At 39.0% G+C, this 18,238-nt stretch overlaps 1 protein-coding gene across 5 annotated transcripts in view; it reads right to left on the bottom strand.

Moving 5' to 3' along the window:
* IRAG2 (inositol 1,4,5-triphosphate receptor associated 2) overlaps window positions 1-18,238 on the bottom strand; it is a 107,725-nt gene that overhangs the window by 45,556 nt on the left and 43,931 nt on the right. Inside the window, exons 18-22 of one of the 5 annotated variants that reach the window (XM_074402929.1) lie at window positions 13,458-13,572; window positions 12,854-13,016; window positions 3,863-3,924; window positions 2,612-2,692; window positions 1,734-1,830 (exon numbers count right to left, since the gene is read on the bottom strand). In XM_074402929.1, the coding sequence (XP_074259030.1) occupies window positions 1,734-1,830; window positions 2,612-2,692; window positions 3,863-3,924; window positions 12,854-13,016; window positions 13,458-13,572 (518 nt within the window). Of the gene's footprint in view, window positions 1-1,733; window positions 1,831-2,611; window positions 2,693-3,862; window positions 3,925-12,853; window positions 13,105-13,457; window positions 13,573-18,238 lie in introns of those variants that run through there. The other 4 variants (XM_074402926.1, XM_010337315.3, XM_074402927.1 and 1 more) reach the window with 4 other exon arrangements.

The raw sequence follows: 18,238 nt of genomic DNA, 5'->3' as shown, positions 1-18,238 counted from the left end.
GCATTAGGCATCATAATTAGAACCCATCAAAGAGTGATAGAGGATATAGGTTGAGATCACAAATCATTCATTAGGGAAAACCGTCTTGTTATATGTGTTTCTGAGTATAGGAAGCAGCAGAGTTTAAAGGAAAAAACATAGGCTTTAAAGTCAATCAGAAATTTTTGGTTCAGATCCTGGCTCTGCCACATACCATTTGTGTGACCTTGAATAAGTAACTAAGCCACTCTGAGCCTCAGTTTGCTTATGTATAAAGTGACAGATGACCTTAGGCAAATTATTAACTCAATGTTCCTCTGTTTCCTTATCTCTTGAATGGTAATTACATTAACATCTACCTCATAGGGATGTGGTGAGGATTAAATGAGTTAATAGATACGTTAAGAGCATAGAACTGTATCTGGCACATAGCAAGCACTTTCTTTCTTTCTTTTTTTTTTTTTTTTGAGATGGAGTCTTGCTGCAACACCCAGGCTGGACTGTACAGTCATGGCTCACTGCAACCTCCAATTCCTGGGGCCAAGCGATTCTCCTGCCTCAGCTTCCCAAGTAGCTGGGACTATAGGTATATGCCACAATGCCTGACTAATTTTTGTATTTTTAGTAGAGACAGGGTTTCATCATATTGGCCAGGCTGGTCTCGAACTCCTGACCTCAAGTGATCTGCCCACCTTGGCTTCCCAAAGTGCTGGGATTACAGGTGTGAGCCACCGCACCTGGCCAGCAAGCATTCTTTAAAAACTCCCACTCTTGGTGGTGGTTAATGAGTTACTGTGAGTATCTCTAAAAGCACTAATCTATATTGCCTGACACAAAATAGACGCTCCATTAGTAATAATAGGAGTTTTTCCTCCTCAAATTTTAAATGATCCATAAATCACTCTACTTTTCTCTTCATTCCTTCTTAAATTTATTTTGATAATCATTTATTTTGTCATTTCAGAACTAGACATTAATTTTGGCTTTTAAATGCATCCATGTTGTGCTGAGAGATGTCACTACTTTGACCATTTCCTAGAATAAAGCTCTTTCTCTTGGCATTGAGTAATAATTCACCAATTTGACCCACAGCCCACTTTTCCTTCTCCAAATGTCTATTCTACTGTATCTCAACCTGAATCCTTTTGTTTTCAAAATGACTTGTCTACCTTTGGCTCTTTTACAAACACCAAGGTTTCTGCATTCTTACTTCTCTTTTTTTTGTGTGTTGTTTGCTCATGTTACTCTCACCCATTAGAATACCTTTTCGATGCTTTTCACTTTTCTAAAGCCAACTAATCTTCCAAGGCCAGTTCAACTTGAACCTTTTCTATGGAATCATCTTTGACTTCTCTGAGCCCAGGTCTTGTCTCCTTACTAGTCTGTGAGCTACTTTAGGATTTACTCTTTTTTTTTTTTTTTTTTTGAGATGAGGTCTCACTATGCTGCCCAGGCTGGTCTCGAACTCCTGGGCTCAAGTGATCCACCCGCTGTGGCCTACCAAGGTGCTTGGATTACAGGCGCGAGCCACTGTGCCTGGCCAGGACTTATTCTTTATCATGCATAATATGGTGCCTTGCACAGAGTAGGTACTCAAATATATATTGATTAACTGAATTCAGTGATAAATATCCAAGTATTCAACAATTCTTCCTATACAAATGTAATAATAATTATTTATTTTCCCTTTCAAAAAAAAAAAAAAAAAACTCTACCCCTTCTTGTGTCTGAGCAGGTATTGGAGAGGGGCTTACCCAGCAGAGGCGTATACCAGCATGTATGTTTCAAGGTCAGGGGTGTCTGATGTATTCTTGCTTCTTGACCACCATACAGTTTGTGGCAACACCGCTTCTGAACAGAAAACCAATTATTATTAGCCACCTAAAGGAATGTAACATATTATATTTCATAATCTACTACCTCCATTTTTAAAGGTAGAAAGAATATCACTAGTCTCAAATGAGCCTGTGAGAGGGATCAAGAAGAAAATAAATGTCAAGTAAAGAAGCTTTCAAGTGTTTAAGCAAAAGGTATACATATGAGTAAATTATTATTCTTATTTGAAAATCACAATGTAATAATCTAGCAGAATGCTAACAAAGGTTTTGAGGAAAGAGGTATAGAGAAATAGACTTTGTTACATAATTCTTTGTGATGCTGCAAGTAAAAAACGTAGAACAGGCCAGGCCTGACGGCTCACACCTGTAATTCCAGCACTTTGCAAGGCCAAGGTGAGTGGACCACTTGAGGTCACCAGCCTGGCCAACATGGGGAAATCCCGTATCTACTAAAAATACAAAAATCAGCCACGTGTGGTGGCACCTGACTAATCCCAGCTACTTGGGAGGCTGAGGCAGGAGAATCTCTTGAACCCAGGAGGCAGAGGTTGCAGTGAGTCGAGATCAAGCCACTGCACTCTAGCCTGGGCAACAAAGAACCAACCAGGTTTGTGTATGTGTATATGTACATTTACGAAAATAGTTATCTGTTGCCTCATTTGATAATCTCTTGATAAAAGCAACATAGTTTACAGTTTGAAGGCTCCTAATACAGACTGGACTTAGCTTTTTAGTACAGGATAGTTATTGATTCACAATTATTACCTAAATAATTTCAAAAAGCTTGCAATTACCAGTTTTTCTTGAAGAGGCTGTTGAATTGCATTTTTGCAGGAGAGGGAATCATAGTGAGGAAATTCCTCATCTAAAAAGCTCTGTCAAGAGAAAATGTTAGAGTATATTCAAAGACAGAATGATGAAAAGGTCAAAGACCCCCAAATACATTAGACTTAACAGAAGATATGACACAGCCTAAAGTGGGTGAAACTGACAGGTTCTTTATCTTGTATTCTACTCCATTGGAACACCTTTGTAATTGTAAACTTCCCATTGTATTTTACCCATTACTTGACCTAGGAATGAAATCTGAAGATCAGGAACAAGAAACTGAATGGCTTTGTCATTGATATCTTCAGGCAGAGGCTAAAGAAGCTTGTTAGAGATGTAACTCAGAGTAATGAAAATGGTGTCTGTGAACATTTTATAGCTATAAAAACTATGGCCTTAATCCAAGAGGTAGATTCACATCTATCGTATTTATATTGTAACAGAAAATGTTGTTGGTGTTCTTGAGATGATTAAAACATCTTTAGATATGGAGGTTTTTCTAGCTCAACTTATTGCAGAGAGCTTTTTAGGCATTCTGCCTAGCTTAATCTTCCACGATTTTTTTCTTCCTGCTTTAACAGATGTGTCTGCATGATGTCCTGGAAACAGATACATGCAAATACCACCCTTCTTTCTTTCCTCCTCCATCATCTTCCTCTAGTGCCAACCTTGCTGTTCCCTTATGTTCTTCATTTCTGAACAAAAAGTAGGTTCACCAAGTATCATAAGGGAAAGAAATACACTTAACGCTACCAGAGATATCTTGAGATGACCCATACAGAGAGAAACAGAAAGTTTAATTCAAATATGAGATAGAAAAAAGAGATAGTAACCATCAAACCTATTCAAGAATACTCAAAATTTCAGCATATTATAAATTAAATAATATGCTCTTACTATCAGAAAGGAGGTGCCCAAGACTGAAAAAAACTGGCTCTTTACTAATAGATATATATAGTGGTGGGCAAAGAAAATTCTGAAATACTTCCTCTTTAGAAGGGATTTTCAGTAGCCACTCACTAATGTAAGATCTCCTTTCTTGTTCTGCTAAATGCTTTAAGCACATAAGAGAACAAAGTCCACCAAAACATTTTCTTGTAAATGGGTTATTTAACTTAATGATTGAAGTCATCGTATATTCTACATTAGCTTCAAAATCTTACATGAACTGAATAATTTCCTCCACAGTAAGTGAACACGTATCACAGACACTTTACCTGAAACAGCAAGCCATGGTGTTCCCCTTCAATTAACTTCTTTCGAAGTAACTCAACTGTTGCTACAAAGAGAATTCATAACCAGCTCAATACAACCACTTTTATAATTCTTTTTTTTTTTTTTTTCCTTTTTTGAGACAGGGTCTGGCTCTGTTGTCCAGATGAGAGTGCAGTGGCATGATCTCACCTCCCTGCAACCTCCGCCTCCTGGGCTGAAGCCACCTTCCTGCCTTAGCCTCCCAAGTAGCTGTGATTACAGGCACACACCACCACACCAAGCTAATTTTGGTACTTTTTGTAGAGGCAGGTTTCACCATGTTGTTCAGACTGGTCTCAAACTCCTGAGTTCAGGTGATCCACCAGCCCCAGCCTCCCACAGTGCTGGGATTACAGGCATGAGCCACCACACCCAATATGATCATATTTAAACTTGTCTTCCTTAATTCATTTCATTGCTTCATAAACTTTTAATGGCTTTAAATTTGGGGCCTGGGGAAAAGGAAAGGGAAAACAATGACTTCCAAGAATGGCACTCTCAACTTATGACTTGGGAAAAATGGAAAAGTAGGCTAGAACAGATAAGCCATTATCTCCCTTGGGTATTTATATTTTACTTTGATAGATCCAGGTGAATTGTCTTCTAGAAGTGAGTCAAGAATTACCTAATTTAAAATAAGAATACACTTGCAGTGGCTCATGCCTGTAATCCCAGCTCTTTGAGAGGCCAAGGTGGACCGATCATTTCAGGCCAGTAGTTTGAGACTAGCCTGGCCAACATGGCAAAACACATCTCTACTAAAATGTATATATATATGAAAATTAACTGGGTGTGCAGGTATGCACCTGTAATCCCAGCTACTCAGGACGTTGAGGCAGGACAATCACTTGAACCTGGGAGGTCGAGGTTGCAGTGAGCCGATATTGTGCCATTGCACTGCAGCTTGGGAACAGAGTGAGACTCCCTTTCAAAAACAAACAAACAAACAAAAGAATACATCTTAGAGGTCATTCAGTCTGACCTCCCACTGATGAAGAAATCCTTTCTCCACAAGTTCTCACTCATAGGCGGGTGTTGAACTATGAGAACATGTGGACACACGGAGGGGAGCATCACACACTGGGGTCTGTTAGGAAAGCTAGGGGAGGGAAAGCGGGGGTTGGGGAGGGTGGGGAAAGATAATGTGGGGAGAAATGCCAGGTATAGGTGATGGGGGGATGGAGGCAGCAAACCACCTTGCCATGTATGTACCTATGCAACAATCCTGTATGATCTGCATATGGTCCCCAGAACCTAAAGTACAATAAAAAATAATAAAAAAAGAAATTCCCTCTCTATTAAGCCTCTGCTTGAGCCCTCAAATTACAGCCCGCGGATCCCAGAACTCTGCAAGTAGATCTCAGATCATGAGAACACTGATGTGGAGAGGATTGAAAAGGTAACTGGTAAGTCATGGAGCTAAGATTAGACTCATGGAACAGAGCTTAATTCAGGGTATCATTCTGTGAAACTAAAAATATTTATTTTTCTGCTTAAGTAAAATCTGCTTCCTAGTAACTTCCAAAGGTCTCATGCCTGGAATAATGGAAGTGGGGGAAAGTACCTAATATTTAACTAGCTCTTTGATGTACATATAGCATATTATTTATTTGACAAATCCTACTCTCTGAAACATAACCAAAACCAGAAAATAAACCCAAATCTTTTGGACAACTAGAACAGATACTGATATTCATGCCCTTTATTCACGTGGCAAATCTCACACTTAAACTCAGGCAGTGGGCTCTGGATATATACATAATTCTCACCAGTTTGATGTTTTCTCAGCCCACAGAAGATTAAAAGCAAAACTTAAACGAGAATAAGGAGCTCTGCTAGATGGAAGCATATTAATAGCTATCGCTATTTTTTTAATCACTAACAGCCAGGAAAATTATTAACAGCAGATACTCTGGTATCCAAAACACATAGAAATCTGGTGCTTCTTATTTTATAAACCAACAGCTTTATATCTAAATAGCCTGAAGAAATTCTGAGTCATGAGCATAATGCTAACGAAAAGAAGTACATAATCTAATTTTTAAAAAATTTTCAGGAAAAAAGGCTCTAAAAGCTTCAATTATATAGAAAATTACCCATGTAAATTTTTTATTTTATAGGACTTTTTGGCAAAAATAACTTATTTCTCAGTCAAGCTTGACATAGTGTTACTAGGCCAAGTAAAAGCAAAACAGATGTTTGTTTTTAAACATCTCCTTCACATAGGAAGGAAAACTTATTTTTAAATAAGTATTTTTAGGCTGCGCATGGCTCACACCTATAATCCCAGCATTTTGGGAGGATGAGGCAGGTGGATCATGAGGTCAGGAGTTGGAGACCAGTCTGGCCAACAGGGTAAAACTCGATCTCTACTAAAAATACAAAAAAGTGCCGGGCGCGGTGGCTCAAGCCTGTAATCCCAGCACTTTGGGAGGCCGAGGCGGGCGGATCACAAGGTCAAGAGATCGAGGCCATCCTGGTCAACATGGTGAAACCCCGTCTCTACTAAAAATACAAAAAATTAGCTGGGCATGGTGGCGCATGCCTGTAATCCCAGCTACTCGGGAGGCTGAGGCAGGAGAATTGCCTGAACCCAGTGGGCAGAGATTGCGGTGAGCTGAGGTCACGCCATTGCACTCCAGCCTGGGTAACAAGAGGGAAACTCCGTCTCACAAAAAAAAAAAAAAAAAAAAAAATACAAAAAAGTTAGCCAGGCATGGTAGTGTACACCTATAATCCCAGCTACTCTGGAGGTTGAGGCAGGAGAATTGCTTGAACTTGGGAGGTGGACGTGGAGTGAGCCGAGATTGCACCATTGCACTCCAGCTCTGGATTGACAGAGCAAGACTCTGTCTCGGGATGGGGAGGGAAGTATTTCTAACCTATTAAAGTAATTAAAAATTTATTTCTTAATACTTATGACTCTGATAAAGATGAAGTTTTAAAAAATATTCTCTCTTAACTGTATTAAGAAAGAAGGCCCTGTCTTCCCTCTGACATACATCTAAACAATAGCAACCAAAGCTATAAGAAGTGCCCATCATGTTTCTGAAGGTTGTGTATCTCCACAATACAAATTCAGAATACTGTCTTAGAATTGCCAATGAAGCTGTATTTCAGAAGCAATGATGAGTTAGTGTAAGATTGTCTAAATTGCCCATCTGCTTGCTCACCAGGCAATCTTGGGTTTTAGAAACAGTGTATCTTGAAGCATTCAAATTGAAAGCCTTATTTCAACAGATGTTTTGTGCAATGTGTAGCAACTATTTCCATATTTTCCACATGGCCAAACAAGCTGGCTGATGACCACAATTTGCATTCACCTTTGCATTCTGCTTTACATGTTTGGAGTTGGACCTGTTCTGTCTCTAGAACAAATTTATGCTTCATATAGAAGGAAGTAAAACAATGGCCACTGTATCTCCTGCTGTTGCCATCTGCCATGCAGGAAGGGACCAGGTGTCTTGGATACACTGCCTCTGAGGAAAGCTGAGATAAAGCAGCTTTCTAAACGACTATGCAATGAGGTTCCAGGCAAAGGACCCACAATTAATTGGCCGTTGAAAATGAAAATTTTAAAATTATTAGAGCTGTAATCATGTTAGTTATCAATGATGGTTGACATTTATAGAGTATGGGACTTGTATAATACTATCTACATGTTGCTGTAAAAACCTGATGTTCTGTAAAATTGTATATTAAAAATATCAAGGTTCATTAAAGAACCCCAAACTAAGATCAACTTGCATATATCTGTCAAAGGACTTATATCCAATAATAAAAGGACAGACAACCTAATTTTAAAATGGATCAAAGACTTAGACACCTCACAAAGAAGATATACAATGGCCAATCAGCACATGAAAAAGGGCTCGACATCATTAGTCATCTGAAAAATATATATTAAAATCACAATGAAATACCCATTTAGTAGAGCGGCTAAAATGGCAAAGATTGACACTACCAAATACTGAAGATATGGAACACCTAGAACCCCCCACACTGCTGGCGGGACTGTGAAATGCTATAAACACTCTGGAAAACTGTTTGACGGTTTTTTAAAAAGTGAGAGTCACAGCTATGGTATGACCTAACCATTCCACTCCTAGATATTTATTCTAGGTGAAATAAAAACATATGTGTACACAAAGATCTGTACACAGATGTTCATAGAAGATTTGTCCATTGTAATCCCAAACTGCATATACTGCAGATATCCAGTAACAGCAGAAAAACCAAATTGTGGAATACTCATACAAGGAAATACAACTCAACAATAAAACATACTTCTGATAAACACAACATAATCCCATTATGCTGACAGAAAGAAGACAAACACACAATAAAGCACATACAGTGTAACTGAGTTCTAGAACAGGCTAAGCTAGCCTAACACAACAGTGGTTGTTCCTTATGGTGCTAGAGGTGGGGGCAGGGCATTGACTGGGAAGTTACACAAGGGAAGTTTCTTGGGGGACAGAAGTTCTGCATTTTGATGTGTATTCATCTACCTGGTTGAATAGCACACTTGAGAGCCGAACATTTTATGTCATGCTAAATACATTAATAAAGAAGAAGTTAAAATTGTAAGCACAGAAACAATGCAGAGATTATGAGAGAAATAGGGTTAGGAAGAAACCACTAAAAAAATGCATGCAGCTGGGCAGAATGGCTCATGCCTGTAATCCCAAAACTTGAGGAGGCTGAAGAGGGAGGATTGCTTGAGCCCAGGAATTTGAGACCAGTCTAAGAAACATAGTGAGATCCTATCTCTACAAAAAATTTTAAAATTAGCCAGGCAGGCCAGGCGCAGTGGCTTACACCTGTAATCCTAGTACTTTGGGAGGCTGAGGTGGGTGGATTGCCTAAGCTCAGGAGTTCGAGACCAGCCTGGGCAACATGGTGAAACCCTGTCATTATTAAAATACAGAAAAATTAGCTGGACCTGGTGGTGCTCACCTATAGTCCTAGCTACTCAGGAGTCTGGGGTAGGAGGATTGCTGGAGCCCAGGAGATTGAGGCTACAGTGAGCCATGATCCCACCACTATAATCCAGAGTGGGTGACAGAGTTAGATCCTGTATCCAAAAAAAAAAAAAAAAAAAAAAAAAAAAAATCTACCTACCTACCTACCTACCTGTCTATATGTGCAACATTGTAACCAGAGTACTAACAAACACAATTATTAAATTATTAGTACTAAGAGATCACATGCATCACTCAGACCTGCATCTTTAAATGCCTCACAGGATATCAGAAATACACAAAAGCAAGAGAGTGGAAATGCTGATGATGCTTCAATGAAAAAGTGTTGATGGGTGAAAGACACATGCAGGTGGAGACAGCAATAGATGGAGACAGCGAGGCTAACAAGGTGAACACAGGAGGGAGTGTGATCTGACACAAACCGGGGCTCTATAAGGCTGGGGTTGAGTGGCTCTGGGGAGGGAGGCCTAGGTGCAGATACTTATTTTTAACATTCTCAAAATAAAGCTGAAAGGGTTCCTGTTGCCTGTTCAGCAGCAAGCTAAGGATTTTTTCTTTCCTGAGGGAGGTGAGAGTTCCATTCCTACCAATCCAGATCCAAGTCCCAAGAAAATAGTGAATAAAATAACTTCTATACTATATAACCGCAACATTTCCCATTTACAAATCACAAATGAGATGATTCACGTTACAGAAATGTGTTCTAGCAGAACACAAACACAACAACTATGGCCAAGCATTAGCTACTATTTTTCATTTATGATGTTATTTAATAATTCACAACAATTGCATTTAAAAGAAGAGGATACAGAAGCTCAGAGAGGCAATGTGATTTGCTCAACTTTACCCAGCCACTATTGCAGACTTTGCGTGAGAACATAGGTTTGTTAATGTCAAATCCCATGTTCTTAATCATTATCCTATACTTCCCAGATAACTTCTCCATATCTGCATTTTTCATTTGGGAAATCTTGGGTCCCCACTCCATCAGAGTTGTTGAGCAAGCTGTATTTGGCTTTGGTTTTCTCCTTGGCTGTCACCCCAAAACCTTCTATCTTTAAGTATTTCAATCACCTGGATCCATGCCCCCACCTTCTTTGGATCATTTCCCTCCTGTTTACTGACTGCTTAGGACAGAAGGCTTTCATCTTGCATCCATGCTCCAAGCCCTAACGCTTTTACCTCTCCCAAACCTTGCACCCTCCATGCTAAGAATAGCAAGCTAGAAGAGTGTTTGCAGTGATAGCATCTAGGTGAAAGTCTTCTCTAAACTATGAAGTTAAGGTGCAGATACTATGTTCAAATAAGAAATTATGCTATATAGGAGCTTCCCAGGATCTCTTTTCATGGAAAAATCTATGGTTCTTAAAGGTAGTTCTCTCATTGTCTATTAGAAGACTGACTCCATGATTTCATGTGAGATGGGAACAGGAGATGGTGAATAGTAAAGAGGTGATAGTTTTGGATTATATTAGTCCATGATTTCTGCACATAAGATTCACCCTAATATGTTATATATTCATCCTATAAGCTTTTAAAATGTTCCTTTTAAATAAAACACCAATTGTAATCCAGTCATGCATATATTAACAACATACTTACATATAAACAAAGTTTAGAAGCAGAAGAAAGAAAATACATAAGTAACCTTTCAAGAAATCGAACAGTTTTCATGGCACATTTCTTGAAGGATATCATGCACGTGAATTGCCTCATAAACCAGGCCAGTCCTGATGGCAATTGGAACTTGAACAATATTATTTATTCAATATAAAGTTCAGAATTTCCGATCAAATGTCATGTATACATTTCCAGTTCTGGTCTGTGAACATTATGTACATTGATCTGAACATTTGGACAAACCAACTGCCTCCCCACACAATGTGCTGATGCAGCTTAGATGGAGCAGAAGACAACTGTCTGAAATACTTTGTGAATTTATTAAACTAGCCAGAGAGGTTCAGAAAAACTAAATAGATTTAAATACGTTTTGTTTTCTGACTCAGAATTCAGACGTCTGACTCAGAACTCAAACAGCATGGGGTGGCAGTGGTCATGGTGGGATGTGTGTGGATGTGTTTGTGTGATAACTGCTACCTCATTGACATTTGTTCACAGTCTATCTGGAACATCTGCTATATAGAACATTTTGAAAATATGTGCTCTCTAAATTTCCCTCTTCTCTCAAAGGCTGAATTTAAAGGGCACTGTTAGAAAGATCGTAAGCAAATGGTCATACGAGCAAAATCCTGATTTGTATGGGTTCTTTGCGCAGCAAAAGATACAAGTAACTAACAGATCAAGAATTTCATGAATCTGGACAGGTTATGAATAATTCAGTACAGAAAGGAAGTGTCCACTCTACTTTATCCAGGCGGAAAAAAAATACATGTATCAACTCAGGGCAGCTTTCGTAATTCTGCTTTTAAGTATATTTGGACCTATTATGCCCTAAGGTAAACTGGGAAGACAATAGCAAGTCCATAATTTCAAGAACGTACACTTTGAGATAAGTTATAAAAGTGGACTCTTCTAAGAAAATACTGCAAGAAAAATCACAGTGAGGAAGGGGAACAAATTCCTAGCAGTTTATAAAACTTAAGTTTTAATCAAAAGGCAAAACTGGAGCAAAAGAATAGTCCTGAGCACAGTGTCTAAAGCAGACACACCTTAAACCAACTTTGGAATGCCTTGTGATTCGTGTCTTGACGTGTATATTCTAATCACCAGGGAACACTCTCCGGTGCGCTCTGAGCAGCAGTAAAATAACACACAGACTATGTAATTTAAAGACTGCCTTACTAGCATAAAGAGTGAATCAAAATAAATATTTAGAATTATTAAAACTGGCAAATTCACAAAGGCTTAAAAATTATAACAACAATATGCTAAATAACCATTGCTATTCTAACATTTTATTTATTATTTATTTATGTTTTTTGTAGAGATGAAGTTTCGTCATGTTGACCAGGCTAGTCTCAAACTCCTGAGCTCAAGCAATCTGCCCACCTCGGCCTCTCAAAATGCTGGGATTATAGGGGTGAGCCATCATGCCTGGCAAACCATTGCTATTTTAAAACTAGACTATTTCTTAAATTCCTAAATAGTTTTCTCAGATAAAATCCAAAACAAATACAAGTCTGAAATTTTTAATCTCTAGCCTACCTTAAGCTTATATTTAGTTGTTATTACTTAAACCAAATAACTTTCTATAAAAAGAACATTTATCCTGCTGGAACAAGAAACTGGCCGAACAAAAGCAATTGTCTGATAAATGGCTAAAATAAGTCAGGTTTATTTTTACCATACCATGTTTCTAGAATGAAACAATTTCATAGTTAATCTGACATCTGTAATGTGACAATTGTCTTCTCACATAAATCCCTGGTAAATGCTTATACACTTTTGGGTAATACAGCAAAATGACAATATTCCAATTTTTAAAATGCAAAATATGTAGAGAGTGCATTAAAATTTTAAAAGAATGTTCACACATGTTCAGTACTTTGATACACATTGAATTCATAATTATTTTGCCTAATCCCCTAAAATTATCAAAGAAAATAGAGGGGCAAGGCCTTTCTACCATATGAGAGGAAAAAATTAGCTAATAAAATCAGAGTATACTGTATAACAACTTGAAAGTTCAAATATACCATGCATACTTGATTTTTCTCCTTGTTTACTTTTAGAAATATTGAGAAGTTTAATTTTAAAAGAAAAAACAGCCATAGACAAAACCAGCTCATAATAAAAAAGCAAAAAGGAAAGTTAGTGGTTAAACCCATGCATGTACCTAGCTACTCAGCAAACCTCTCTTAAAGCCCCACAATACTGCCTTCTCAAACCATTTCATTGCCATAAATTCATGAATAATATCCTAGCTGCAATCTAGAAAAATGTCTGAAGTCCTATGCCCCGCCTCAGGGTGGACAAAAACTGGGGCATAAATGAATATTTGCTACTCACTTTTCAGTTTCCTTGTCTTCTGCTGAAGTGTCTGGCAAGTGTTCGATAACTCAGTATTTATAGTTTGAAGGTTCCGTTGTTCCCAAATTGCTTCCTCTAATTTATGCCGTAAAGACGTAGCTTTTTCACTGGCAGAGTGGGCTTCTCGCTCTCGATCCTTAACCTGGATATGGATAGTTAATACTGGATTCTAGCAGTGTGGCCAGGAAAGAAAGCAACTGAGTGCTCACTCTTATGATGTAGGCAAAACTGAAAATGTGTTTTTCTTCTCAGGGAAGTGATAAGCCTCTCCTGAACTTCTGCAATTCTGTGTTTGCATGGGCTTGGTATGCCTGAGCTATTTCTACAGCGGTTAAAGTCCTGATATGTCAAGTTGCCTCTTTCTGCAGAGTCGCCTCTTTCATCAGCAGGCTGTTGACACCGCCTCTCTTACAACTCCCCCTTTACTTCCTCTGCTCACTGCTAGTGGCTAGGGACTGAACTTGCAGTTCCTCTTTGCTTTTTGTTGTTTGTTGCTGTTGTTCCTCCTGCGTTTTCATTTCATGGTTTTCAGGGCATCTGAGGAGACGTCCCGTGAATCTAACGTAGCCATGAGCCACCCTACCTGCTTCTCCGCATCCTCCAGCCATTGGCTGGCTTCTTGGAGCCTCTTTCTAAGGATGCCTTCCTGCTTCACAGCATCTTCTTGCAGTTGTTTAATGGCTTCTAGTTGTTTCTGACTGGAGTTAAAAAAAAAAAAAAAAAAAAGTCCAAACCGCAAGTTGTCAGTGACATTTCAACCAAGAGTCACCCTGTGAAACTGCAACAAATTTAAACTTAATACCACTTCCTTAGAGATCAGAGGAAAAAGTGAAAGCATTTACATATAAATGCTTCACAAATATAAAAGCTTAAGCAAAGCATATAGGTTGTTTAGCCTGCCACCCTCACTTTACAGATAAGGACGTCTAGCTTCACCTTTTATACTGGTGTGCTCCCTTCCCACAAGCTGCATTTATAGCACTTAGCATCAGTTGCCAGTTGTTCAGAAGATGGCTCTACAAAGAGGTCAGGGTGACAGGTGCAATATGTACATATCACAACTAGCCTTTGCAGAAAAAGAAAGGAATGTGGAAAAGGTGTGGGGAGGGAAAAGAAAAGGAAAGAGAGATGAAGCTGGAAACCATCATTCTCAGCAAACTAACACCGGAACAGAAAACCAAACACCGCATGTTCTCACTCATAAGTGGGAGCTGAACAAGGAGAACACATGGACACAGGGAGGGGAGCATCACACACTGGGGCCTGTCAGGGGGTGGAGAGCTAGGGGAGGGATAGCATTAGGAGAAACACCTAATGCAGATGATGGGTTGATGGGTGCAGCAAACCACCATGCCATGTGTATACCTATGTAAGAAACCTGCACATTCTGCACATGTATCCCAGAACTTAAAGTATAATTAAAAAAGAAAGAAAGAGAAAAAAAAGAAAAGAGCTTTGTTTCATGACCTTAGCCTTTCTCCTTAAGGGCTGTCAATCATACTATACACATGTGCCACGAGCACAGGAAGGACCGCCCCCGGGCACAGATGCAAACTGGCGGTTGATACTTCTACGTTAGTCCTCTTTTTGCTGAAGCTCTTCTCCCCACCACGCTCCCCCACCACAGACCTCACAGTGTCATTACCTTACACCTCATTTGGATCCAATTCTAATCTCCAAAACATAAAAATGCACTTACTCTCTGTTAGCAGATGAGATTATTTAACATGTGTTACATGTCAGCACATCAGTGATTACCTGGAAACAATTTGACTTGAATACGGACCCTAACTCAGAGTGGTGATACATGCTGGGAGTTGCAAAACAACAAGGAAGACACTGTCAGCTCCAGGCCTTGTGCATGCCTCTCAAATGTTAACATTTAGTCAGAATCCCACTGCACACTGGCACAAATCCAGCCCTGTTTCCAAGAAGAACCACATGGGAGGCAAGAATGCTCTCACAGAATGCTTACCATACTGGTAAACAAGCAAACAAACTCCTAAGCAAAACTAAGGACTGCCTACATCACCACACATTCCACTGAGCATCCTTCAATAGCTTAAAGTTGTCTTTTTTTTTTTTTTTTTAATGGTGGTGGGAACATTTAACAGATTTACCCACTTACATTTTTAAGTGTACAATACAGTATTATTAGCCATAGACAGAATGTTGTACAGCTGATCTCTAGAACATCTTCATCTGGCATAACTGAAACTTTATACCTATTGAGTAGCAGCTCATTTCCCCCTCCCCCTAGCCTCTGGCAACCACCATTCTTCTCTCTACTTCTATGAGTCTAACTGTTTTAGATACCTCAGATAAGTGGGATCATGCAGTATTTGCTCTTTTGTGACTCGCTTATTTTACTTGGGATAGCGTCCTCCAGGTTTATCCATGTTGTCATATGTGGTAGAATTTCCTTCTTTTTAAAGGCTGAATAACATTCCCTTATATTTATATACCAAATTTTCTTTAATCATCTGTGGACACTGAGGTTGTTTCCAAATCTTGGCCATTGAGAATAATGCTGCAATGAATATAGGAATGCAAATAGCTTCTCCAGATCCTGACTTTAATTCTGTTGGATAAATACCCAGAAGTGGGATTCCTAGATCAGATGGTAGTTTAATTTTTAATATTTTGAGAAAACTCGGTAACATTTTCTATAGTGGCTGTGCATTCTCCCAACTGTGCACTAAGGCTCCGATATCTCTACATCTTTGCCGACACTCATCTTTTAAAAATAACAGCCATCCTAACAGGTATGAGACAATATCTAATTAGAGTCGCAACTTGCATTTTCCTGATGATTAGTGATGTTGAACATCTGTTTGTACACCTGTTGGCCATTTATTGTCTTCTTTTGAGAAATATCCGTCTTTTGTCTATTTTAAAATCTAGTTATTTGTGGGGTTTTTTTTTGTTTTTGAGTTGTAGGGGTTCCTTATATTTTCTAAATAGTAACCCCTTAAGTGAAGGACTTCTTCAAGGAGGACTACAAACCTCTGCTCAAGAGAATTCAGAGAGGACATAAACAAATGGGAAAACATTCCTGCTTATGGACAGGAAGAATCAATATCATGAAGATAGCCATACTGTCCAAAGTAATTTATAGATTCAATGCTATTGTCATTAACCTACCTTTGGCATTCTTCACAGAATTGGATAAACTATTTAAAAATTCATAGGAACCTGAATAGCCAAGACAATCCTAAGAAAAAATAACACAGCTAAAGGCATCACGCTACCTGACTTTATACTACAAGGCTGCAATAACCAAATAGCATGTCACTGGTACAAAAACAGATACATAGACCAATGGAACAGAATTCAGAACTCAGAAATAAGGCTGTACACCTACAACCGTCTGATTTTTGACAAACTTGACAAAAACAAGCAATGCGAAAAGGAATCCCTATTTAAGAAATGGTGCTGGGAGAACTGGCTAGCCACATGCCAAAAATTGAACTGGGTCCCTTCCTCAGACCTTATACAAAAATTAACTCAAGAAAGATTAAAGACTTAAGTGTAAAACCCAAAACTATAAAAACCCTGGAAGAAAATCTAGGCAATACAATTCAGGACAAAGGCAGGGGCAAAGATTTCATGACAAAAACACCAGAAGCAATTGCAACAAAAGCAAAATTAAAAAACAGGATTTAATTAAACTAAACAGTGTCTGCACAGCAAAAGAAACTATCATCAGAGTGAACAGACAACCTAAAGAATGGGAGAACATTTTTTCAATCTATCCCTTGGACAAAGATCTAATATTCAGAATCTGCGAGGAACTTCAACACATTTACAAGAAGAAAACAATCCCATTAAAGAGTGAGCAAGTTGGGCACGGTGGTTTATACCTGTAATTTCAGCATTTTAGGAGGCTGAGGTGGGCAGATCACTTGAGGTCAGAAGTTCGAGATCAGCCTGGCCAACATGGTGGAAGCCTGCCTGTACTAAAAATACAAAAATTAGCCAGGTATGGTGGCACAAACCTGTAGTCCCAGCTACTCAGGGGGGCTGAGGCAGAAGAATCACTTAAGCCTGGGACATGGAGGTTGCAGTGAGCCGAGATTGAGACCACAGCACTGCACTCTAGCCTGAGTAACAGAGCAAGACCCTGTCTCAAATAAATAAATAAATAAATAATTAAAAGTGGGCAAAGGACATGAACAGACACTTATCAAAAGAGAACATTCATGTGGCCAAGAAACATGAAAAAAAGCTCAACCTCACTGATCATTAGAGAAATGCAAATCAAAACCACAATAAGATACCACCTCATGCCAATTGGAATGGCAATTATTAAAACTCCCCCCAAAACAACAGATGCTAGTGAGGTTGCAGAGAAAAAGAAATGCTTTTACACTATTGGTGGGAGTATGAATTAATTCGTCCATTGTGGAAGACAGTGTGGTAATTCTCCAAAGATCTAGACAGAGGCAGAAATACCATTTGACCCAGTAATGAAATTGCCGGGTCAAATGGTATTTCTGCCTCTGTCAAGATCTATAAATCATTCTATTATAAATATACATGCATGCATACGTTCATTGCAGCCCTATTCATAATAGCAAAGACATGGAATCAACCAAAATATCCATCAGTGACAGACTGGATAAAGAAAATGTGATACAAACACACCATGGAATACTACACAGCCATAAAAAGGAATGAGATAATTTCCTTTGCAGGGACATGGATGGAGCTGGAAGCTGTTATCCTCAGCAAACTAACACAGGAACAGAAAACCAAATACCACATGTTCTCACTTATAAGTGGGAGCTGAATGATGAGAACACATGGACATATGGTGGGGGGAACAACACACACTGGAGCCTGTCAAGCAGGTGGAAAGGGAGAGCCTCAGGAAGAACAGCAAATGGATGCTGGCCTTAATACCAGCTGATGAGTTTATTTGTGCAGCAAATCACCATGGCACCATTACAGTGTTACAGCATTCTGTGTTTGTATTTTCTCTTTGCTAAAATTCTAACTTTGCACAGGCATTGTTCTTCCGATCTCACTGAGCATTTTTATGGGATTCTCTGTTAGGTAAGCCATTTATCTGTTTCATTAGTCAGTTTCCAGAGATTTATTTTGTTCCTTTGTTTGCAACATACTTTCCTACTTCTTTATTTTCCTTGTTTCTTTTTAACCATGCATTAGAAAAAATAGCCAATTCTCCCTGTCTTCACATACTGGTCTCATAAGGGAGAAAACCCTTAATCAATTCAGGAAGAGATTCTGGGGGCCAGGGGTGGGGGTTGTCTCTCAAACATTCACACTAATCCAAACCACCATTTTTGTTTCTAGCAACCCTCAGGCATCTAGAGCATGCTGGGTCTCATAGTACTCTGA

This window comes from Saimiri boliviensis, chromosome 7 (assembly GCF_048565385.1).
Source record: "Saimiri boliviensis isolate mSaiBol1 chromosome 7, mSaiBol1.pri, whole genome shotgun sequence".
Taxonomy (NCBI): Eukaryota; Metazoa; Chordata; class Mammalia; order Primates; family Cebidae; genus Saimiri; species Saimiri boliviensis.
Note: the sequence above shows the minus strand (reverse complement) of the source record. Positions and strands in the feature narration are given on the sequence as shown.